We start from the raw sequence: 23,175 nt of genomic DNA on the forward strand, positions 1-23,175 counted from the left end.
TGGACAGTTGCCACCTGGTTTGGTTCTGCAGTTTAGCATGAGGTCCCGTGTCGGGTGCCAGCGGTGGAGGTGCCCTGAGCAGAGGTGGGGGGCGGGGCCGGAGCACGCGGGACCCTCGGCGCTGCCCCCTCGCGCCCGGCGGGTTCTCGCTCACCGGGCAGTCCTCCGGCTGAGCTGTTCTGGTCTCGGTGACTTGTACCCGCCACTTTCTGACCCGGGTGTGACCTCCAGAGGCGGGGGGCCGGGGGCAGGGCCTGGGGTGCTGGAGGAGACAGCTGGGTGCACCCCGAGAGCGGGACGGAGCCCCGCCGCGTCCTCGGCTGGCCCGGCCGGTCCACGCGGGAATTCCTGGCCTGCCCGTCACGGGAGCAGGTATGACAGCCATGTGGGTGACTCCGGGTCCAGGCACTCAGGTGCTCAGCTCCCCTGGGGCCGACGGGCGGACGGGCAGACGGGCGGACGGGCAGACGGCTTCGCGAGGAGGCCGCTCGCACCGCCATGGCCCGGGCAGGCAGGCCCGCCGTGCCCAGGGGCAGGAAAGGCTGGGTGTTCCTCGCCTGCGTCTCCGTGGTGACTGCCAGGAGGTGGGCCGCCCGCCGCCCTAGCCCTCCTGTCCCGAGCCCCACGCCCCGGCCAACGCCTCTGCCGGCCCCGGCCCCCGAGGTGAGTTTCAGGGCGACGGGTGCCTCTGTGAGAGGCGGGGTGCTCCCCCCCCCCCCCCGTGGGAACTGGCTGGAGGAGTTTGGCTGGAAGCCGCTACAGGGGAGTCTCCACCTGCCACCTGGGTGTGTGTGTGTGAGGGGGGCTCCCTGTGGTGCCCAGTGCCTGCCCTCCGGCCCGGCTGCCTCTCCTGGCGGGTGGGTGGCCCTGGGTCCGCGGCTCCTGTGCAGGGGGTGGCGTCTCCGATTACAGAGGCTTTGGTGCTGCATTTGGTCGCCCGCTCTGCTGAGAACCCGAGAGCCAGCTGGCGGGGTCACTGCTGTTGCTGTTGCTCCATCTTACTGATGGACATACGGAGGCTCAGGAAGGGGAAACTGAGGCCGGGAGGTGCGGGGTGGCCTTGAACACAAGCCTCGGCTCCAGTTCTTGAGAGAGAGTTTCCCAGACATACGGGAAGAACGGTGCTGTCAGGACCGGGTTGTCCCAGCTCCACAGTGCAGGGGCCGCTGGCTGACACCAGCGAGGAGGGGAGGCCGGGCACGCTGGGTCCCTCGGGCGTGATGGGTGCTTCTCAGGCAGGTATGGCGCCTCCCGGTCAGTGCCCCCCCCCCGCCCCGGGGCAGGTTTGGGGCTGAGACCAGGACCTGCGGGCCCCTGTCTGTTATTCTCCGTGTCAGGCTCAGGGGCAAGGGTCTCAGTCTGTCTGTCTGTGTCCCCTCTGCTTCTCTCCCTCTCTCCTCCCTGCCTTCCACCTCGGGCTGTCACCTGTGGGACCGGTGACCAGGTCAGGGCCCGCTGGCGTGGGGGGCACTGAGCCCTCCGGGCGGTGTGGGTCGGGGGACAGCCCTCAGGGCAGCCCTGTTCCCACTCTGTAAGGCAGTTGTCAGTGACCCCGGGCTGTGCGTTTGCTCTGAGTGTCCCCATCAACCTCGAGGGCAGAGGCAGGGCTGTGAGCGCCCCTTTGTGGGTGGCGGGGGTGGGGGGGAGAGAATGGGGGACAGCAGGGCCCACAGCGAGCTCCTGGCACCCCGAGCCTCGCACTGTCCGAGGCTCCGGGCGTTGGTGTCTCTTGTTCTGATTGTCCTGGGGCAGCCACGCCGGGCGAGGTCAGAGGTGGGTGGCGGTGGTGATGCCACACCCTCCACCAGGAAAGTCTCCTGGGGTCTGGAGGTGGCGTTTCCCGGCTGAGCCCCCCGGGCTCCGCGTCCTGCCGGAGCTCCCCGCCTTCCTGGCGGAAGAGCAGGCCCTGGAGGTTCCCAGAAACCTGGCGGGAGAGGAGGCGGGGCGGCCCCAGGAGCTCCCGGACCGGGCCCAGGTGTGTCACTCCTGCCAAGGTGTGTGCTCAGCCGCCCACAGAGGGCCTCCCGGCCGGCAGGCCAGGAATGGTGACGCGTGTGCGGGGAAGTGCCTGGGGAGCAGGGCGGGGCCACACCTCTTCGCGTCCTGGCTCTAAATATAGACCCCGGGAGGCGGGCCTCCGGGATGCCCTGTGCCTTCCTCCCCGAGGCCTGGCCCGGCCCCGGGCCTCTGGTCCTCGTGGGCACAGCACCCTCCGTGGCCTGGCCCAGCACAGGTGGGGGAGAGGATGGCTCAGGCCTGCGCTCAGCTGGCCCGCCCCGGAGCCCCGTCTGGCTCTGAGCCGCCCTGGGAGTCCTGCGGCACCCAGTCCGGTGCCGTCCGGGCGGGTGGAGGTGGGAAGTGTCCCCAGGCCCAGGACCATGGCAGGAAACCCTGGGGGTGCTGTAGTTCGGAGCGAGCCGGGCTGGGCCTGGCCAGAGACCCAGGGGTGCTGCCGGGGCCTCCCTGGCAGGCGGTCTGCCCAGGCTGTCTGCGGGCAGGTGGGGCGCGCTGCACGGCTCACGGCCTCTCTGGCTGCTTGTGTCAGCGGACGAGGTGGGATGGACGTGGGGAGAGAACGGGGCCCAGGTTTGGCCTGAGCACACCTTTCCCCTCCCCTGGGGCGGCTGCTCGGGGGGCAGGAGGGATGGGGGCCCAGCGGGGCCTGTGGCAAACCCAGACGTGCCCCGGCCGGAGCGACGGTGTGGCCAGCTCCCCCGGCCTCCTGCTCTACGGAAACGCGGCCTCGTGTGGCCAGCTCGTCCCAAGTTGCCGAGAAGCCAGAAATGTGGGTTTTTACGTGAAACCACCTGACCTTCCGCTGCTGGCTCCAACATGGGAAAACACTTTGCAAGCCAAACAGAACGCGGGGCGGGGCTTGGCGGGGTCTCTTCCCGGCGGCACCTGGACCAGGGCCTCCGCCTGGGACTGGTCTCTGCAGGCAGCGGGGCGCACGGGGGCATTGGGGGACCTGGGGCGGGTGCACCCCCAGGGAAAGGGTGGGAGCCTGGGACAGCTGGGGTCGGTGCCCTGAGCAGACAGAGGAGCAGAGGAGTGACCATTTATCACGGCGCACACGCCCCGCAGTGCTTTGCGCCCGGTTCCTCCTGCAGCCCCTCTGTGCCAGGCACGCCCCCTTTCCTCAGAGTGCCGCCCCTCAGCCTGCGGGGCTGGGGTCACACGGTGAGAAGGGGTGGGGCTGGGCTCAGACCCAGCTCTCCATGCCTGAACCTGCCTAGGCCACACCGCCACCCTGGGAACCGGGCACGTGTGTGTGTGTGTGTGTGTGTGTGTGCGTGCGTGCACGTGTGCACTCAGCTGAGCCGTGAACAGGCTCACCAGGACCCCGGGGGGCGGGGGGAGCCCCAAAGCCAGGGTCTGTGTAATGATGAACTGCCCACGCCTCACCTCCCCGCCTGCCGGGCACCCTCAAAGCCAGAGCGGTGGCGCGGGGGTGCCCCCCTCTGCGCCATGAGCTGCTCAGCCTCCGGGTGTCCCCCCGCCCCCCCGCCGTGAGCCTGCTTCCCGGCACCTCCCTGGGAGAGAAATCCCGGGAGCCCCGGTGGGTGCGGTTCGCTGGCAAGTTCTGAGAGCCGGGCCGAGAGGAGGGCCGAGGAGACACTTCAGCCGAGGGTCCCGCCCCAGCTTTGCTGCTCTTTGAGGGCGTCCTTCTCATGTGCCCCCACTCCCCTCCCCAGGGCAGGTCATGGAGCCTTCCCAACCCGCCTCCTAGGGACCTCCGCCCCAACCCATTTGGTAAAAACAGACAAAACCGGCACCGATCACAGGTGGCGATTATGCACGTGTTTTAGGAGGGCTGGGAAATTGAGAGAAGCCAGAGGGGAGAGTGGAGCTGCCAGAATAGCGCTGGGCTCACCGACGCGGGGTCCTGTCTGCAGGGGAGCAGCATCCGGGGCGCACGGGCTGCCCAGGGGCCGGTCTGTCCGCACGGGGTGCGGGACTGCGCTGGGCAGGGTGTACCCGAAGTTCCCGTAAACGTGCTCACAGAAACCCCTGTGCACGCCCGGACCGCCAGCTGAGGGTGAATGCCTAAGAGTGGGGTTGCCGAGCCAACAGGCATATCGTTTTTAATGTCCCAGTGGAGACTGCCAAACTGTTTTCCTCCACCTCCACCCCCACCCCACCGTCCGCCGTGCTCGGTGGGCGGAGGGTGGGAGCTGCGGGGCCCTCTGCCCATGGGTACCCGAGGCTGGGCGCAGGTGGGTGCCAGCATGTGCCTGTGGGATGTCCTGGGGCCCCGCCCCCGCAGCAGGCCCCGCCCCGCCGCAGACCCGCCCCCCGCAGGCCCCGCCCTCCAGCTCGGCCCCGCCCCCGCCGGCCCGCCCCCCGCATGACCTCAGCGGCCGGCGGGCGCAGAGCAGCAGCGCGGAGCCGCGGGGCCTCCGCCGCCGCCCGCCGCCCCGGGTCCCGCGGCCCGGCCGGCCGCCCGCGCCCGCGAGCCGCCCATGGTGCAGCGCATGTGGGCCGAGGCGGCCGGGCCCGCGGGCGGGGCCGAGCTGTTCCCGGGCTCCCGGCGGAGCCGCAGCGTGTGGGACGCCGTGCGCCTGGAGGTGGGCGGCGCCGGCCCGGTGGTGCTGCACAGCTTCACGCAGCTCGACCCCGACCTGCCGCGCCTGGAGGTGGGTGAGCGGGCCCGCGGGGGCGGGTGGGGCCGGCGCGCCTGGGGCCCGAGGGGTCCCTCTGCGGCCCCCCCCCCCCCCCGCCGTAGCCGAGGGCAGCGCGGTGGCCGGGATGGGCGGGGGTGGCGGTGGGGGCCGTCCCGGGTCCCCTGCCCCTCATCCGCCGCAGCGTTTGCCCCGGAGCCGGGGTGCCCGCCAGGTAGCCCTGCTTCCCGGCTGTCACCTCCCGGGCAGGGCCGGGCCGCTTCCTCTGGCTGCCAGCCCGGCGGGCACAGGCAGTGCGCTTCCCCGCCCAGGTGCCTAGGCTCAGGCGGGCAGACTCCTGGCATGGCTGCCCGGGGCGGCGGGCCCCCGGCGGCCTTGCGGACCCCCTCTGTAGGGCCAGAGGTGGAGCCGGGCTCAGGACTGCTCAGGGGGCCGGTGGAGGGGGAGCCGGCCGTGGGGCCAGGTGTCCGTCTGTCTGGCAGGGAGGTGGGACAAGGCCCTCCATGCCCAGAGGGGGACAGACTCACTGCTGCTTGGTTAGGAAGTGCCCTGCGCCGGCCCTGGCCCGTAGCTCAGGTGCCAAGGTTGAGGGTTCGATCTCTGGTCAGGGCACATGTAAGAACTGGCCAATGAATGCATACATAAATAGAGCAACAAATGATGTCTCTCTTCCCCTCTTCCTCTCTCTCTAAAACCAATAAATACACATTTAAAAAAAATAAAATAAAGGGAATGCCCCACCACCTTAGGTTTGGAAGGATTCAGAGACGGGGAGCTGTGCCTGTCTCGGGGTTCAGTGGGTCATGGGTCACACAGGTTGCGGGGAGCAGTACCTCCCTCCCGCCTGCCGGTGCACCTGCCCCCGCAGCAGAGGGAGCAGATCCAGGGACGCGCCCTCACCCACTCTGCCTGGGCACGGGCTGGACAGAGGCCAGCCCCCGGGTCGAGGGGCTCAGCATGTCACGGCCGAGCCAGAGGCTTAACAGTGAGGTTCCTGAGGCCCCTCCCCCTCAGTGCCGGTTAGGGTCCCCTGGGGTCCTGCACCCCCTCCCCCCAGCCCTGCAGCCTGGGCCTTGTGTCTGTGTCCGCAGTATCTACCCAAGGACCAATTGTGTCTCCATGCCCAGCGAGGGGGGAGCTGGGAGCAGGGGTGGGGCGGACCCCAGCCTGGGAGACCTTCCTCCCGAGCTGGGCCTGTCAGGGACCCTCATCCGGGACCAGAGCTTTGGCTTTCTTGGCGGCTGCGGCAGGACACGGAGGCCTGACAGCAGCACCGCCGGCATCTGACTTGCATTACATCTGGCAGCCAGGCCGCTTTGTGTGCCGGGAGGGTCTGGCCTGCGCCCTCGGGGCCGGGAGGGGCCAGCTGCTCAGCCGCTCCCTGCCCCCTCCTCCCTCCCTCTGATCGTGTGCGTCCCTGAGGACCTGAGGGAGAGGCCGGTCAGAGCCCAGCCTGGCCCAGGGGTGGCCTTCCCTCTGCCTCCCCTCCCCGCCTCCCCCTCGCCCGCCCTCTCCCCCTGCTCGGCCCTCCGGCCTCAGCACCAGATCCAGGCCCCACACTGTTGAGAGTCTGAGGGGAAGTTCTGGCTGGAGCAGGAAAACCGGGGTCCTGGCAGAAGAGGACTCCCTGCCGGAAGCCGAACACAATGGCCATTTACCAGGGGCGGAGGGGCGGGGAGTCCCTGTCCCTCCTGCCAAGCCCCCCCCCTGCTCCCCCGGCTGGTTTCCTGGTCGCTGTCGTGTGCCAGCGCTGAGGCAGCACTGCTGGGGTCCCTGTCCTCCCTCTCTGGAAACCCCCTGGCAGTTTCTGCCTCCTCCCCCGCCCCCATTTCCCCACCGGCCCCCACCCAGTCCTGTCCTCGCACATCTGGGCACGTGCTCTCTCGTCATCTTGATCCTAAGCCAAGCCACCACTGACCCAGCTCCGCCCGCGCTCCGTGCTCTCGGGAGGTCACGGCCCGTGTCCAACCGCTCTCTGGCCTGTAGCACCTTCTGGATGCAGGCGCCACCGCCCCCTCCGGCCCTCCAGGCAGGTGCCAGCCCCACGGTCCCGGGGACCAGATCCCCGAGCTGGACATACGCACAGCGCACAGCCGAGAAGGGCGCAGCCGGGACTTGGACCTGGGCTGTTTTCTCCCGGGCGCCCGCTGTGCACTTGGGACCAGAGGGGTCAGAGACGGCTCGCCGACGAGGCAACGTCAAGTTCACCAGGAGGACGTTGGGGCTGTGGGAAAACGGAACCGGGCCCAGGCAGCCCAGAGCCTGGCCAAGTGAGGGGCAGGGATGCTTAGAGGTCAGAGGAAGGCCAAGTGCTGTGGCCAGAGCACGCTGCGGGGGGTTTAGGGGGGGCTTCCAGGAAGATGCAAGCCCTCAGCAAGCCCCCCCAAGGTGTGAGATAACAGCGCAGAGGAGCCAGCACTCTGGGAGGCCCAGTGCTGAGCAACCCCATGCATTGTGTCCCTGCGATCAGGGCTGTCAGTAGCCCATTTAGCAGAAAGAACAACTGAGGCGCTGGAGGTTAATTAGATGGCAGGGTTCTGGCCCAGGCAGTGGGCCTGCATGCGAGGCCTGAGAGTGTCTTGGGAGGGGGGTGGAATGAGGGGGCGCTTCTCCGTCTTGGGGTAGAGATACACGGGGGAGGGGGGGAGGGGGCTCCTTCCAGCCTCCCTGCCTCCTCAGGGTCACTGGCCTCCTGACCACACTGTATGCAGAGCTTCAGGTTAGCTGCCGGGGCCTTGACCCGGGAGGCCCCAGAGGCATGGCCCAAGGTACCTGTGTCTGTGTGTCTGCCTGCTGTTTACAGGGACCCCCCACCCCCCCCCCCGGTTCCCTCTGCTCTGCTCCTCCGGGGCTGCAGGAGAAGGGCGTGCCCAGCTGGGGAGACTGGAGCACGCGGGCTGTGTGTGTGGAGCTCAGGGAGGCCCTGGGAGAAGCCCGGCTGCCGGGAGTGGGGCGTCCCGGGCCCTGTCTTCATTGGAATGGATTTAGCACCCGCCCTCCGTGGCCCCTGATGGAGCCGGTGGGCAGCTCCCTGGCGTGGCACGGTGGCCCCTGCCCAGGCCTGGCCTCCAGCCTGGCCGGCCCAGGCACACAGCTCTGATGGAGACCCCGACCCGCTTCCGAGGACCCGGGAGTGGACGCCTGCGGCCAGAGCAGGAGGCCGGGCCGGGAGCCAGGGAGCGCCAGCACCGGCTGCGTGGGGGGAGCCGGGTGCGGGCGTCGCTCGGGCGCTTCCCTCCCTGAAGGCGGGCCGCCCGCACAGCCTGCTGGTCACGCCCCGGGCAGTGCTGTTCTCTGGCAGGAGGGCTGGGATCCGCCGGAGTGCTGCTTGGCCCGCAGCCTGCCCTGCTCTGTGCCCGGGGCCTCGGTTTCCCTTTCTGTACAATGGGCCTGTACCGGGGCCTCTGCTGAGGGTTCCGGGGAGGACCACGGGAGACAGGCAGCCTGACAGGCGGTCCCCGCAGCGCCTGGCACGGCCTCGGTGCCGCCAGGTGTGTGTCCTGCCCGGGCTCCTTGTAGCTGAACCTCGGGCCTGTGGGGGCCCCGGACGCCCCCTCGGAGAGAGGTGTGGGTATGCTGGGGCTCTCACCCCCGACTGGTCTCTTTCACGCTTCCGTGTGACCAGGGCCAGACTCTGTTCTGAGGCTGCCACCGCAGCGGCCACCAGGGCGCGCGGCCTGGTGTGTCTCCGTGGACAGGAGAGTCACAGGCCACTTCCTGGCTCCTGGCCTGGGCGAGGTCCTGCCCGCTCCTTCCTCGTCCATCCAGTGAGGTGTGGGCAGGATTAAATGGGACGAGTGTGCACACCCAGGGCCTGGCGCCCAGGAAGTGCTGTTGCTGTTGGGACTGGACCTTCAGCCAGCCCCTCCCTACACCCCCAAGGGCCCCCCTCCTTCCTCCTCAGCCGTCACCAGCCAGGTCCCCTCGCAGGCCTGGCCCAGGGGCCCACTGACCCTGACCGTCAGGATGGGCAGGAGGGGGATGGGAGGGGGCAGGCCAGCCTGCAGGTCGGTCTCTCCTCCCCTTGGGGGCAGTTAAAGAGCTGGGCTCAGGCTGGTGTCAGGGTTCCTGGAGAGACGGGTCAGCCTCTTTGGGGCTCAGCACGGCCTCCAAACTCTAATTTCTGGAATCCCTGAGCTTCAAGGCTCCCTGGAAACCAGGCTCTGAGGTCGCAGCCCAGGCTGCCTCTGTGGGTGCAGTGTCACTGTGAGAGTGGCCCGCCCTTATCCGGGCTGACCTTGTGCCCCTGCGGGTCATCTGCGCGCGGGGCTCCGGGAGGCACCAGCAGGGTCACACGTGAATGGCATCTTCATCCTCCTGGCCCTGGGCTGACGCTCTAGGCCCCTGGTCGGCAAACCGCGGCTCGAGAGCCACATGTGGCTCTTTGGCCCCTTGAGTGTGGCTCTTCCACAAATACCACGGCCTGGGCGAGTCTATTTTAAAGAAGCGGCGTTAGAAGAAGTTTAAGTTTAAAAAATGTGGCTCTCCAGAGGAATCTCAATCGTTGTGCTGTTGATATTTGGCTCCGTGGACTGATGAGTTTGCTGACCATTGGCTAGGAGACAACCCAGGACTTGGACTGGAACCGTCCTGGATCTCTCCTCGGCCCGGACCCTGTCTGCGTGGCCCCCTCCGGGCCTCAGTCTCCCGCTCTGTGCAATGGGCGCCTGCGGTCCTGACCGCTGTGGATGCGCCTGGTCCCTGAACTCCTGGGGTTCCCTCTCGCTCCGTCTCCCGCTGGAGCGCCTGCTTTCGGGCAGAAGGCGGAAAAGTCAGCACGCTGCCCGCTGGCTCCAGCCCCCAGACGTTCGGGGTGACTGGGCCCCCTCCGGGTTCCGGAGCCCCTGGCAGGTCTCCCTCGGGTTTCCCGGGCGGCGTTTCAGCCTCACTGGGCCGGGGGGCGGGTGGGGGGGTGCGGTGTGGGTGCCAGCCGTCCCGCAGCAGCAGGTCTCGCTTCCTGGGCGCTTCCAGGTGCCAGGCACTGTCTGGGCTGCGAGCCTCATGCTGCCGCTGTGACCGTTAGAGCACATGTGTCAAACACAAGGCCCGCGGGCCAAATCCGTCCCGCCAGGCCTTGCAATGTGGCCCGCACCGCGCTGTCATCACTGCACTCCGCTGCGTTTCCATCACAATGACAGTTTATGACTGTTCAGTAAACCATTCGGCCCGCGATTTAGGCTGGATTTTAGATTTTGGCCCCTTCTCTGATTGAGTTCGACACCCCTAGGTTAGAGGGAGGCCCTTCTCCCCATTTCACAGGCGAGCTCACTGAGGCCGAGGCGGAGGCCCCGCAGAGCTGGGAGTCAGCCCTTCAGGGGGCCCGTGCTCTGGGGTCTGCAGGGCTCGGAGGGGGCCTCATGTACCAGAGCCTGCGGGGAGGCCAGGGGCTGGGGGGTGCTGGGTGCTGGGGGGCTGCGGGGGCTGTGGGTGCTGGGGGGCTGTGGGTACTGGGGGACTGGGGAGCTGCGGGGAGGCCAGGGGCTGGGGGGTGCTGGGTGCTGGGGGGCTGTGGGTGCTGGGGGGCTTTGGGGCTGGGGGGCTGGGGGGCTGTGTGGAGGCCAGGGGCTGGGGGGGCTGGGGGCTGGGGGGCTGTGTGGAGGCCAGGGGCTGGGGGGGCTGTGGGGAGGCCAGGGGCTGGGTGCTGGGTGCTGGGGGGCTGTGTGGAGGCCAGGGGCTGGGGGGGGCTGGGTGCTGGGGGGCTGGGGGGCTGTGTGGAGGCCAGGGGCTGGGGGGCTGTGTGGAGGCCAGGGGCTGGGGGGGCTGGGTGCTGGGGGCCTGGGGGGCTGTGGGGAGGCCAGGGGCTGGGTGCTGGGTGCTGGGGGGCTGTGTGGAGGCCAGGGGCTGGGGGGGCTGGGTGCTGGGGGGCTGGGGGGCTGTGTGGAGGCCAGGGGCTGGGGGGTGCTGGGTGCTGGGGGGCTGTGGGTGCTGGGGGCTTTGGGGCTGGTGGGCTGGGGGGCTGTGTGGAGGCCAGGGGCTGGGGGGGCTGGGGGCTGGGGGGCTGTGTGGAGGCCAGGGGCTGGGGGGCTGTGGGGAGGCCAGGGGCTGGGTGCTGGGGACCTGGGGGGGCTGGTCAGGGCCGCGGGCTGCCTCGGGGACTCGTGGACCCAAGCAGCAGCTCACAGTGGTGACCCGGTGCGCACGGAAGCCGCGGTGAGCCCCCCGTTCTATCTGGAGCGTTCGGCTGGGCCTGCAGTTCCCGGGGACAGCGCCCTGCGGCCCGCCCCTCCGAGAAGGCTGCCACCCCGGGGCCCGGGCTGCACTCCCCCGGAGCCTGCGCCGGCCTCTCGGTAGACGGCTCACACGGTGCCCGCGCTCAGAGATGCCCCGTGGTCTGGGCTGTCCCTGCGGGAGGCGACAGGCAGGACAGGGTCATCTCCGCGGGGCATGACTCCCCTGCCCAGCCTGTGTGCTCAGCGTCCCGCCCTGCCCCCCGGCCGGCTGGCAGAGGGGGCCCCTGGGGTGGGGGAAGGGCTCCGGGATCACATGACGCCCAGGCCGCCCAGCCAGCTGCTCCCAGCAGCGAGGCCCAGGGCGCGGAGCCGCTAGTAGACCGAGGCCAGGCCTGCCCGCTGTGAGCCTGGCCGGCCTGGAGGGAGGCCCGGGAGCCAGGTGCTGTGTGGGCTCCGGAGGGGTTCAAGTCCAGTGGCCTCCAAACTGGCAGGACCATGTGGCTCCCAGCTGGGCCAGATGTGGCTGGAGTGCCAGGAGCGGGACAGGCCTTTGTGGGAGGGGAGGTGGGGGCGGCCTGGCCCTGGCTGGGGGAGGAGAGCAGGGCTAACGGCGCCTGAAGCCCTGTCTGCCTCTCCCCCGGGGCTCCTCCAGGCCGGGAGGGGAGTGTGGGGAAGGATGGGCGCATCTGTTTCTGTTTTTCTGCTTCAGGAGAGGAATTCCCCTCCTGGCCGGCTGGCGTGGGCGGTGGGGGGGTGGGTGTGGGAGTGATGCTGCGGGGGCAGCCTGCTGAGGGCCCCCTGCTGGCTTCCAGGAAGCGGCTGGCTGTCTCCCTGGAGGAGGCGGCGAAGGCTCCGGAGCCGGTGCGATTGCCCGGAGCGGGAGGGCGGCCTCCGCCAGAGGAAGTGGCTTCCGGAGGACGGCTCCTGGGCCCCCCAGAGCCCTCCGGGGCGGGCAGGAGGCGAGAGGCCCCGGCCCGGCCCTGACCAGGGGGCCGGCACCGCGGTTATAATACGGGATGCCCAGATGCCGGCAGCAGGTCCCGGCCCAGCGCCCCCCGCAGGCCCGGCTGCAGGGCAGGCCGTCCGCGGCCCAGGCTGAGTCAGCGCTTGGCACGGGGCCTCCTCTGAGGTCCACGCCCCCCTCGCCGGGGGCACTGACCTGTGCGTGGTCCCGCTGCTGGCCCTGACCGTGTGACTGATGGCCGGGTGCCCGCTGGCACCTCCCGCTGGCTCCTCCTGAGTCTCGGAGGTTGGCACCTTGACTCCTAGGCCCCTTTCCCCTGAGGTGCACCCTCCCTGGGACCGGGCCGGCCGGCCGGGAGAGGGCGGTGCGGCCCAGGGCGGCCGTGACTCAGTGGCCTCGCCCTGGCCTGGCTGAGGGCCAGGGCTGGGGCCGCTGCCTCTGAAAACAAGGACCTTCCTCTCTGTCGGGGGCCGGCTGCAGCCATGACCCCTCTTCCTGGCCCAGCCGGCCCCATGGCTGTGGGTCCCCCGGAGCCCCGGCCGGCCGCCTGTGCGTCAGCCCTGTCCCGGTCCTCACCCCGTCCCGAACACGTGACGGCGAGGAGCGGGACGTCCTCTGTTGCCCAAGAGGCACGAGGCCTGAGCGCGCAGACAGGGAGGAAGCGGCCTCGCACGTGGCCTGGGGAGGCCCCGCACCTGCCCGGCCCCGTGATGCTGGCTGCAGGCCCGGCCGAGGAGCCGCCATCCTGTGGGTCTGCTGGGGTTGGGGGGCCAGGCTGTGGACGAGGGGCGGAGGGGAGGGCCGCATGCCCCCCTGGGTGCCGCTGCCGGCCATGGGGTCCCAGGTCGCCGCTCACCTGCAGCTACATGGCTCGGACAGGCTGCCCCTCTCCCGGCCTCCGAGCGCCCCCTGTGAGGGGACCGGTCCCGGCGTGTCTTGGGGGCACCCCGGACAGGAGCGGGCCGTGAGGGGTGGGCTCGCCTTGTCCGCCCCAGCGCCCGGCCGGCAGGCGGGACCGAGGGGGCTGTCCGGAGAGGAACCGTCCCCAGGCCGTCCTCCTGTTCATGCTGGGTCTGAGGGGTGGGTGGCGCTGTCTCTGCAGAGCTCCACGCAGGAGATCGGCGAGGAGCTGGTCAACGGCGTCGTCTACTCCATCTCGCTGCGCAAGGTGCAGGTGCCGCAGGCGGCTGGCAGGGGCCCGCGCCGGCTCGGGGTGAGTGTGGGGGCCGCGCAGCTCGGGTTCCACGTGCCGCCCTGGGACCACACCCGCCTCCCCCCAGGCTATACCCCCCGCCCCCCCCCCGGGACCCCACAGACCAGCTCCCAGAGGGATCGGCCCCCCGCCTGGCCGGCCCCGGCGCAGCCAGGTGCAGCCACTGCTCGCACACACGTGTGTGACACGGAAAGGACACTTCCCACCGCCCCTCCCTGCTCGCCGGGGAGTGTCTGTGTGTCTGGCCCGCGCTTCCCGTTTTGGCTGCTGCTCCCTGCCTGCCTGTGGTGCCGTCCCGACCGTCCTCCCACCCCTCCGAGCCTCAAACCCCCACACTTTGAAGGGAGGGCTGTTTTCACCCCAAAAAGGACGGGGGGCGGGGGCGGGGGCTGGCCGCTCTGGACACTTGCCTGTGACTTGATCTCTCGGCGAGCACAGCCCGTGGCCCCTCCAGGCCGGAGCCGAGGCCGGTCACCACGGTGACACAGCCGCTCAGGGCCCGGGCCATGGGCGCCCCCTGCGCCGCGCGCCCCCTGCGCCGCACCCTTGTCTCCGGACCGGGCCCAACCGCTGGGGCTCCCGGTGACGTGCTCACCACCGGAGGCGCTGTCCTTACTCAGCTGGCAGGTGACCTGCAGGCCCTGCCTCTCCCATCCCCCTCAGGGCGGCTTTTACTTCTATTCTTTTAGAATATATTTTTACTGACTTCAGAGGGGAAGGGAGAGGGAGAGGGAGAGAAACATCAGTGAGGAGAGGGAATCATGGATCGGCTGCCTCCTGGGGATCGAGCCTGCCTCCCTCAGGCCGACGCTCTATCCACTGAGCCACACCGGCCAGGGCTCAGATCGACTTTTAAACGTGAGAACCTTTTCCTGGGGGGACACTCACGTCCCGCCTCCTGCCCCAAGTCCCCGCGCGCGTGGGAGCACACCCCCCCGGGGTCCCGGCCGCCGCCCCGGCCCACACGGCCCTCCTCTGCCCGCCCCAGGGTGAAAGCGAGTCGGCCCTGAGCCTGTACGAGACCTGCAAGGTGCGCGCGGTGAAGGCGGGCACGCTGGAGAAGCTGGTGGAGCACCTGGTGCCCGCCTTCCAGGGCAGCGACCTGTCCTACGTCACCATCTTCCTGTGCACCTACCGCACCTTCACCACCACCCAGCAGGTCCTGGACCTGCTCTTCAAGCGGTGAGCGCCGCCCCCGCCGCCGGCTCCCCCCTCCCGGCTGTGTGTCTCCGGGAAAACCCTCGCCCTCTCTGAGCCTCCGTCTGCTCCTGGGACACAGCAGCCGCCCAGGTTGTGGGGACCCTCGGGGCCGACGTAACTCTCCCGCCAAAGCAGCTTTCTGCCCCCGTGCCCTGGGGTGAAACAGCTCTCGTTTGAGTAGAGGTCCCGGCTTCCGTCTGGGGGTGCCCGCCCCAGGCCCGCTCGGACACCTGTGAGGTGCCCGTTGGGGTTCACTCACCCCACACACGTAGGTGGAGCCCCTCCTGCGTGCGGGTACTTTTCCGGGCACGGAACGTAATTGGGTGCAAAACGCAGATAAGCCGTGCCCTCGGGCTGCGGGCCGGGGCGGGGGGCGGCCGGTAACCGCAGCCGTCACAGCAGGTTCGGTAGATGTGACGCCCTCACGGCCTCCTCTAGATACGGATGCATCCTCCCCTACGCCCAGGAGGACGGCGGGTCCCAGGAGCGCCTGAGGAAGTGAGTGCGCCGGGGCCGGGGCCGAGGGCCTGGCCGCCCCGGGGGACGCTGGGGGCCGAGGCTGCGGGCGGGCAGAACCCCGGCCCCCGCTGCCTGGGCCTGCGGGCTCCTGCAGGAGGGAAAGAGTGGGGAGCTGTGGGTGGGCCCTGGGCTCCAGGGAGCAGAGGGAGGCTGGGGACCTGGAGCCAGCCCCCCGGGGAGGACCATCCTCCTCACACCCGCCCACCCTGCTGGCCCCGTCCCTGTCCGGACGCCCGGGACAGAGCATGCAGCCCCCGGCCTGTGGGGCGTCCGGTCCAGGGGGGCGCTGGAGATAGACGGGGCGGGGATCAGGCTTTCCGGGCGGGAGAAGTGGTCGCACGGTCGGTGGAGCCCGGGGGAAGAGGGGGGCGGGGGCACTGGTCTCTGGATAGGCAGGGACGGGCCCAGAGTCCACCCCCATGGGCCATGGGAGGGCCGCGTGGAGGGGGAGCCAGGCCTTTGACGCTGCTGCCCCCCGCCCAGTGCCATCTCCTCCATCCTGGGCACCTGGCTGGACCAGTACTCGGAGGACTTCAACCAGCCGCCGGGCTTCCCCTGCCTCAAGCAGCTGGTGGCCTACGTGCAGCTCAACATGCCGGGCTCGGACCTGGAGCGCCGTGCGCACCTGCTCCTGGCCCAGCTGGAGAGCGCGGAGCCCGCCGAGGCTGAGCTGGAGGGTGAGGAGAGGGGGGCCGGGGGCCAGGGGCCGGGGTCAGTGCTGGGCACAGAGGAGCCTCCAGAGGCTGGCGTGGGGTGGGCCGGGAGTAACGACTGGCCTCGGACAACCCTCTGGGCTGCTGGTGGGGAGGACGGCCTGGGCTGAGGCTTCTCCTGCAGGCAGGGGCGTGTCTGTCGTGGGAAATCAGGCGTGTTGCTGAACCTCTCTCCTGTTACAGCTTTCTCACCTGCGCCAGCTCCAGCAGCCAGTCCTGTGCCCAGTCCTGTGCCAACTTCAGAGCAGGAGCCAGCCCCATCGCCAGCTCCAGCTCCATCGCCAGCTCCATCGCCTGCTCCATCGCCAGCTCCAGTTCCAGCTCCATCGCTAGCTCCAGCGCCTGCTCCATCGCCAGCTCCAGTTCCAGCTCCATCGCTAGCTCCAGCGCCTGCTCCGGCGCCCGCTCTAGTGCTCAGTCCGGTGCTGGCCTCAGAGCAGGAGCTCGTGCCGGCTGGAGAGCCTGAGCCTGCCCGCGAGCCAGCTCCAGAGCGAGAGCCAGCCCCGGGACCCACTCCCACAGCCGCCCCGGAGCTGGAGCCGGCTCTGTCGCAGACTCTGGAGCTGGAGCCGGCCCCGGCACCAGAGCCCCCCTGGCCTTCGCCTGTGGCTGCGGAGAACGGGCTGCGCGAGGAGAGGCCTCACCTCCTGGCGTTTCCTCCCGACCTGGTGGCCGAGCAGTTCACCCTGATGGACGCGGTGAGCAGCTCTGCCCAGGGGGAGTGCGGGAGGGCGGGAGGGCGCACCTTCCCCTGGCATCTGCTGCCCACACGGGCGTGCCCTGGTCCAGAGCTGGTGCCCTGGCCTAGCCCCAGCCCCAGCATTGCAAACTGCGTGACCCGGGCAAGCTTCCTGTCCCCAAGGCCTCTGTTTCCCTGGGACCCCACCCCACCCCCTCTCTGCACAGAGTGACTGAGGGTCAGAGGAAGGGGGACAGTAGAAAATTGGGGAGCCTGCTGTTGGGTGGGGAGGAGCTTCCCCATCTGCCCAGGGGGCCTCGCAGCCTCAGCACTTACCAGGTGGACCCACGTGGATGAGCACCTGGGCCGGGGGGGGCACAGGTGTGAGGGCTCAGGCTCCCCGGTGCCCCTTGGGATGGTGCCCGCCGTTAGGGAGGGCGGCTGCTGAGGACGCCACCCTCCCCGCCAGCGTTCCATCCCGGTCCCTCGTGTGCCGGTGCCCACAGGGGCCGGGAGCCAGACCCACGGGCTCTGCCTCCAGGGCCCCAGCACGGACCAGGGCCCTGCCGGGACTGGGGGGCCCTGCCGGGACTGGGGGGCCCTGCCGGGACTGGGGGGGCCCTGCCGGGACTGGGGGGCCGGTGCTGCCCTGGGGGTGCGGCCCAGTGACACGCCCTGCCCCCCAGGAGCTGTTCAAGAAGGTGGTGCCGTACCACTGCCTGGGCTCCATCTGGTCCCAGCGCGACAAGAAGGGCAGGGAGCACCTGGCCCCCACCGTGCGGGCCACCGTCAGCCAGTTCAACAGCGTGGCCAACTGCGTCATCACCACCTGCCTGGGGGCCCGCAGCACCGCGGCCCGGGCCCGGGCCCGGGTGGTGGAGCACTGGATCGAGGTGGCCAGGGTACGGAGCCCCTGCTGCCCCGTCCCAGCCCTCCTGTGTCAGGGCCTCCGTGACCTTGACTTATCTGCCCCCGCCCCTGCCCCCTCACTTCCTCCTCAGGTTCCTTCCTGGGTTGAGCTCAGGCCCCCCAGCGATTTTCACGGGGTGCAGGTCCCCTGGGAGGGGGGCTCCCCCAGAAGGGGCGGTGCCAGCCCCCCTCACGCTGCTCCCCCCCTCCCCCCCAGGAGTGCCGGGTCCTCAAGAACTTCTCGTCCCTCTACGCCATCCTCTCCGCGCTGCAGAGCAACTCCATCCACCGGCTGAAGAAGACGTGGGAGGAGGTGTCCAGGTGGGCGGGCCGGGGGGCTGGGCCCGCCTCCGTGAGCCTGAGGCCAGCGGTCCTGCCTCAGGACTCAGTTTCCCTCTCCGTCAGGCCCTGGACTGAGCCGCACAAAGTCAAAACTGGTCCCCACAGAGCCGCTCGGTAGAACCGGGCCCGGGGCCCGGGCGACCCACCCGAGCCCCCCCCCAGGCCCACGGGGCCCTTCAGGCCGTGGGACCCGCGCCGGCAGCTCGGGCCTTTGGGCTCCACGAGAAAAGGGGATCCCACTCACCCTCCCGCCCCCTCCAGGGACAGCGTGCGGGTCTTCCAGAAGCTGTCGGAGATCTTCTCGGACGAGAACAACTACTCGCTGAGCAGAGAGCTGCTGGTCAAGGTGAGGTGGGCGTCCCTCCCCTGCCAGTCCAGCCTGTCCCTGGGCGGGCCCTGCCACCCCCTCTGTCTGAGCTCACTTCCCAGGGGAGGGCCCGGGGCTGCCCAGGCGACAGGTCCCAAGGGGGCTGCCCAGGCGTGCGCCTGAGTGTCTAGAGTCTAGACCGATCTGGGTGCACGTGGGGGTGAAGGGCAGAAGGCCTCGCTGACCCCATGCTCAACCCGGCAGGAGGGCACCTCCAAGTTTGCCACGCTGGAGATGAACCCCAAGAGGGCCCAGAAGCGGCCGAAGGAGACGGTGCGTGTGCCATCGTGCCTGACCCGCCCCGAGACCTGCTCCACGGGCCGTGCCCTCCCCAGCTGGGGTCCAGCCGCCAGAGCGAGGCCCTGAGGGCTGGGCTTGCCCAATTCGGGGTGGCGGTGCAGGCAGGCAGAGACCCGGCCATCTTGGGGACTTGCCAAATGCCAGGCCTGGGAGGTCGCCTGAGGGTGCAGGGTCCGTGGGCACTAGGAGGGGGATCAGCGCCTAAGGGTCCCCAGGCTGCTCCGAGCGGGAGCCCGGGGTTGGGGCTGGGAGCGGAGGCCGAGGGGCCCCCAGGGGAGTGCGTGGATCCCACTTACCACTCCCATCTCGCTGTCATAGGGTGTCATCCAGGGCACCATTCCCTACCTGGGCACGTTCCTCACGGACCTGGTGATGCTGGACACCGCCATGAAGGACTACCTGTATGTGAGTGAGCTGGGGCGGGGCGGGGCGGGCCCGAAGCCCGAGGAGAGCGCCCCTCAGAGGAGAGAGCGCCCCTCAGCCAGCCCTGCACTCCCAGCCCCTGGCCCCTGTGTGTCCGTGGGGAACCAGCTCAGCACCTGGCTGAGGGGCTCAGAGCTGCAGGGCGAAGTTAGCCAGCCGTGCCCGTGGGCGAGCAGGCCACCCCTCCGAGGTCAGGCACGTGGTAGCCACGCGGGGTCTTGTCTGAGGGTTTAGTCCCTGCGTCTGTCCTCAGAGTGCTGAGCGAGAAGGTCCCTCTTTGCCCAGCTCCCAGGACCCAGCCCGGGCCCAAGCTTCTGTGCACGCCCTGCCCTCTGGTGTTCGCTCTCGGTAGTGCAGCCTGAGAGGGGGGCTGGGTGGTCAGGTCTCCCCATGCCCAGCTCCCAGGACCCAGCCCAGGCCAAGCTTGTGGGGATGCCCTGCCCTCTGGTGTTTGCTCTCGGTAGTGCAGCCTGAGAGGGGCCCGGGTGGTCTTGGGCGTGGGGATGGACACGTTCTGATGGGCGTTGGCTGTCTGCCTTGCAGGGGAGACTGATCAACTTCGAGAAGAGGAGGAAGGTGAGCAGCCACCACCCTCACTTTGGGAATCAGAGCCCCTGGCCTCCCCCTTCCTGCTATCTTAACGGGGAGAGCTGGATCCAGAGGGGAGGGCCTCTCACAGAGGAGGGAGGAGGGAGGAGGGGGGCCGGGAGCAGGAGTGAGAGTCCAGGACAGTTCCCGGGGAGGGGCTGTTGGAACCCAGCTGAGGATGGGGTCGGGCTTGGGTGGGGGCAGAGAAGAGGAGGTGACCCTGCACCCACTCAGGCCCTCCCCTCCGGCCCCAGGAGTTCGAAGTGATCGCCCAGATCAAGCTGCTGCAGTCCGCCTGCAACAACTACAGCATCGAGCCCGAGGGCCAGTTCGGGGCCTGGTTCCGGGCCGTGGCGCGGCTCAGCGAGGCCGAGAGGTGAGGCGGGCGGGGGCGGGGGTGGGCGCATCGCGGGCTCCAGGGCCTGCGGCGAGGCGGCTGGGTGCCCACCCTCCAGCCGCTGGCACCTGTTGGGAGGGGGCCGGAGCGTGGCCCGGGAGCTCACAGCCGCCGCCTGTCCCGCAGCTACAGCCTGTCCTGTGAGCTGGAGCCCCCCTCCGAGTCGGCCAGCAACACCCTGAAGGCCAGGAAGAGTACGGCCATCGTCAAGCGCTGGAGCGAGTGGGTGCCCGGGCTGGGGGGCCCCGGGCAGCGGGAGGCGGACAGCTGGAAGGGAGATCCCCGTTCCTCACTCACCAGCCCTGTGACAGGGCCTCTGTGCCCTCTGATGCTAAATGGCGGCACGTGGCCTGAGCAGAGGGGGTGCCTGGAGCGGAGTGTGGGGGGCAGGGATGGAGCGTGCCTCAGGGGAGGCCTCCCCCGGTGACCCAGCACCCTTCTTGCAGCCGCCAGGCCCCCAGCACGGAGCTGAGCGCGGGCGGCAGCTCGCACTCCAAGTCCTGCGACCAGCTCCGGTGCAGCCCCTACCTCAGCAGCGGGGACGTCGCCGACGCACTCAGCGTGCACTCGGCCGGCTCCTCCAGCTCCGACGTGGAGGAGATCACCATGAGCTTCGTCCCGGAGTCCCCCGACGGCCAGGAGAAGAAGGTGACGGCCCCTGCCTTCCGGTCCCAGTGTCTCCCCTCACCCCCGAAGGGGCCAGAAGACCCCTCGCAGCCCCCAGGGCTCGCGCCGCTGCTGACCCTGCCGTCCCCGCAGTTCTGGGAGTCGGCCTCCCAGTCGTCCCCGGAGACCTCCGGCATCAGCTCGGCGTCCAGCAGCGCCTCCTCCTCCTCGGCCTCCACCACGCCCGTGGCCAGCGCCCGCGCCCACAAGCGCTCCGTCTCGGGGGCCAGCAGCCACAGCGCCTCGCTGCCGCTCTACAACCAGCAGGTGGGCGACTGCTGCATCATCCGGGTCAGCCTGGACGTGGACAACGGCAACATGTACAAGAGCGTCCTGGTGAGCGGCCCGCGCGCCTCCCGCCGGCCGGCAGCACAGGCCCGGGCGCCCGTCCGCCCGTCCGCCCGTCGCCCGCCTCCCTCCGGCGGGTCAGGAAGGCAGGAGTGAAGGAGCGGGCGTGGCGATCGGATGAGGGCAGGAGGTGTCCGGTCACAGCCAGGGCACAGGTCTCGGGGAGCACCGGGCGGTGTCCCACGGAGGGGCAGCGAGCAGGCCGGAGGTGAAGGAGCAGGGCGCAGGGTCAGCGGGTCAGGGAAGTGTCGGGGGTGAGACGGGAGTCCCCGGAGGTTGGAGCAGAGCGGGGCAGAGACCTAGGACCGTCTCCGGGGGATGGGCTGGTGCCCGGCTGGTAGCCGGCGGGGAGGGGGAAGGCCAGCGATCAGACACTGTGTAGAATTTGAAGGTCAAGACCAAGCCAGCAGGACTGACCTGTGGGGGTCCCCGCCTCACCCCACCACCGGCTAGGGTGCCCCGTGCCACAGACCTGTGTCTGAAGCCGCTGTGCTCTGGCGCTCGGGGTGGACACAGCAGGTCGGCCTGGCCCGTGCTGACCACAGAGGCAGCCTCCAGGGCAGTCTGGCCTCAGCCACGTGGATACTGCCGTGGAGGGGCAGTCAGTTTCCCAGGACGTGTGGGGGAGGTATGCATGCTTGTGAGAGGAGGGGGAGCAGGAACAACTGGGAAAGACCCCTCATCATGGCCAGGCCTCCCCGGGGAGGTGGCGAGGCCCCGGCCAGAGGCGGTGAGGCCCTGTGCGCGGTGTGGGGCGGCTCGGAGGGCCCTGGCCGCGCCCCCTGACGCCTGCCCCCCCCCCCCCCCCATCCAGGTGACCAGCCAGGACAAGGCCCCGGCCGTCATCCGCAAGGCCATGGACAAGCACCACCTGGACGAGGAGCAGCCGGAGCACTACGAGCTGGTGCAGGTCATCTCGGACGAGAGAAGTATGTGGACCGGGGAGGAGGGGCCACAGCAGGGGGTGGGGCCGGGAGGAGGGGGGGCCAGGGCGGCGGGAGTGGCACCAGGCCCACCCCTTGGACTCCCACCAGCAGGGGCGGGGGAGGCTTCGCGCACACACCGACCTGCTCCTGGCCGGGCCTGGACACCCTGTTTTCTCACTGCCTCTTACTCCCCCCCGTTCGGCTGAGCCCGCAGCCAGCCGGGCACTTTCTGGCTGGGATGGGGAGTATGTTATATCCACTCGCACGGTCACCAACCACCGCAGGCCGGGCGCCTTATAAACACCCCACGGCTCTGCCCCGAGCTGCTCACCCTCTCCCCGCACGAGCCCGACCCTCAGCCAGGCCCCCACGGCCCCTGGGAGGTGGTTTCTGAATCCCCTCTCCTTCCTGCCTCGTCTCCCTGATGTGAGATGCGAGGCCGACACAGGGGCAGGACCCAGGGAGCCACACGGGGCAGCGGGCGCGGGTTCCAGCGGGCAATGGGGCCCAGCAGGCTCCGGGCCAGCCGGGCGGTGGGAACAGGAGCCAAGCGTCAGGGCTTGGGGGTGCCCGGCCCGCCTCCCCGCCCCCCCCCCCCCCCCCCGGCGGCACAGGGGTCTGCCCTTCGCTGGGCCCCACGCTCCTGAGCTGAGCAGGGCAGGGCTCGGGCGGTGGTCTGGGGTCCACAGGACCTGTTCCCGCGTGAGGTCCTGGCCAGCGAAGGCAGCGGGCGGGGGGCAGCGGGGCGACCCTCCCCTGCTCCAGGGACGCTGTGGAGCCAGTCGCTCTGTGGGGAGGACTCGCTAGGTCCATGGGCCAGGCGGCCCTCACGGTGGTGTGGAGGCCTCGGTGCTGAGCCAGCCTGTCCCGGGGTCTCTCATACTGACCCCCCTCCCCGGCCAGAGCTGAAGATTCCGGACAACGCCAACGTGTTCTACGCCATGAACTCCGCCGCCAACTACGACTTCGTCCTGAAGAGGCGGGCCTTCGCCAAGGGGGCCAAGGTCCGGCACGGCGCCAGCTCCACGCTGCCCCGCGTGAAGCAGAAGGGGCTCCGCCTCGCCAAGGGCATCTTCTAGCTGGTCCCCGGGCTGCCGGCCGCGGGGCTGCCCGCCGAGCACTTACGGACGACAGCGGCCCAGGCCAGGCGGGCACCGTCTGCCCAGCCTGCCCCGGCCACCCTCCCCGACTCCGGTTCCTCCCCGGAGCCGCTGCTGCCGGGATTGACGCCTGCCCGTCACCAGGCTGACCCGGCCGCCCGGACCGCCCGCCGCCTTAGGTGCCTTCCGCTCTCCGGAGCCAGAGGACTGGCCGACGCCGCCCAGGAGCACTGCCCGCCACGGGCACGCCCTCGCCACACCGCCCTCACACCCTCCCGGTGTGGTCACTGCCACCGGTGCCCACGGGCAGCCCAGGGCACCCACTCATCCACTGGATCTGACCACTGCGGCTCTCTTCGCGCCACGGACACCGGCCGTGGCATCCACGGGGCCCGGCCCCTCCACCACCGAGCCTTCCGCAGGCTGCACCAAAGACCCGCGGTCAGGCCACGGAGTGCGGGAGCCCTCGGAGAGGAGGGGCTTCGGCACCTGCAAGTGGGACCAGCCCCGCGGGCCCCCGGCCCAGCCCGAGTGCCGTCTGCCGCTGCACCTGGGCTTCTGGGGACCACACGGGAGGAGCGGGGGAAGGAGGGTGGGGGAAGGGAGGGGGTGGAACATTTGTATAAAAGGCAAAAATCATGTTTACCAGTGGGGGAGGGGCAATATTTATTTGTTGTAAATAGTAAATGCTAGACTTGGATATTATATTAAAACCCTGTTTCTACGATA

The 23,175-nt window shown here is 70.0% G+C and overlaps 1 protein-coding gene across 13 annotated transcripts; it reads left to right on the forward strand.

The window, feature by feature from the left end:
• The first annotated feature begins 425 nt into the window (after window positions 1-425).
• On the forward strand, window positions 426-23,175 carry RALGDS (ral guanine nucleotide dissociation stimulator). Of its 13 annotated transcripts, none has more exons than XM_045575174.1 (18): window positions 426-663; window positions 12,859-12,969; window positions 13,958-14,151; window positions 14,572-14,667; window positions 15,172-15,365; window positions 15,585-16,099; window positions 16,767-16,982; window positions 17,207-17,310; window positions 17,593-17,677; window positions 17,903-17,971; window positions 18,317-18,403; window positions 18,965-18,997; window positions 19,264-19,385; window positions 19,533-19,628; window positions 19,853-20,054; window positions 20,166-20,408; window positions 21,235-21,349; window positions 22,250-22,513. In XM_045575174.1, the coding sequence occupies exons 1-18, from the start codon at window positions 499-501 to the stop codon at window positions 22,423-22,425; spliced, it is 2,823 nt and encodes a 940-aa protein (XP_045431130.1). In that variant the 5' UTR covers window positions 426-498; the 3' UTR covers window positions 22,426-22,513. The 13 variants fall into 13 exon arrangements, with proteins under 13 accessions (XP_045431130.1, XP_045431122.1, XP_045431123.1 ...); XM_045575166.1 differs by lacking the exons at window positions 426-663; window positions 19,533-19,628 and adding exons at window positions 4,353-4,637; window positions 22,672-23,175 and having other exon boundaries at window positions 14,608-14,667; window positions 17,207-17,341; window positions 22,250-22,502; XM_045575168.1 differs by lacking the exon at window positions 426-663 and adding an exon at window positions 4,355-4,637 and having other exon boundaries at window positions 14,569-14,667.

This window comes from Pipistrellus kuhlii, unplaced genomic scaffold (genome assembly GCF_014108245.1).
Source record: "Pipistrellus kuhlii isolate mPipKuh1 unplaced genomic scaffold, mPipKuh1.p scaffold_m20_p_68, whole genome shotgun sequence".
Classification (NCBI taxonomy): domain Eukaryota; kingdom Metazoa; phylum Chordata; class Mammalia; order Chiroptera; family Vespertilionidae; genus Pipistrellus; species Pipistrellus kuhlii.

Excerpts from the sequence above, each read along its gene's own strand:
- RALGDS (XM_045575166.1), top strand. The coding sequence starts at position 4,464 with ATGGTGCAGCGCATGTGGGCCGAGGCGGCCGGGCCCGCGGGCGGGGCC. Across the intron at positions 14,668-15,171 it reads TCCCAGGAGCGCCTGAGGAA|TGCCATCTCCTCCATCCTGG; the intron begins GTGAGTGCGCCG and ends CCCCCCGCCCAG. Across the intron at positions 17,342-17,592 it reads GGGGGGCTGGGCCCGCCTCC|GGACAGCGTGCGGGTCTTCC; the intron begins GTGAGCCTGAGG and ends CGCCCCCTCCAG.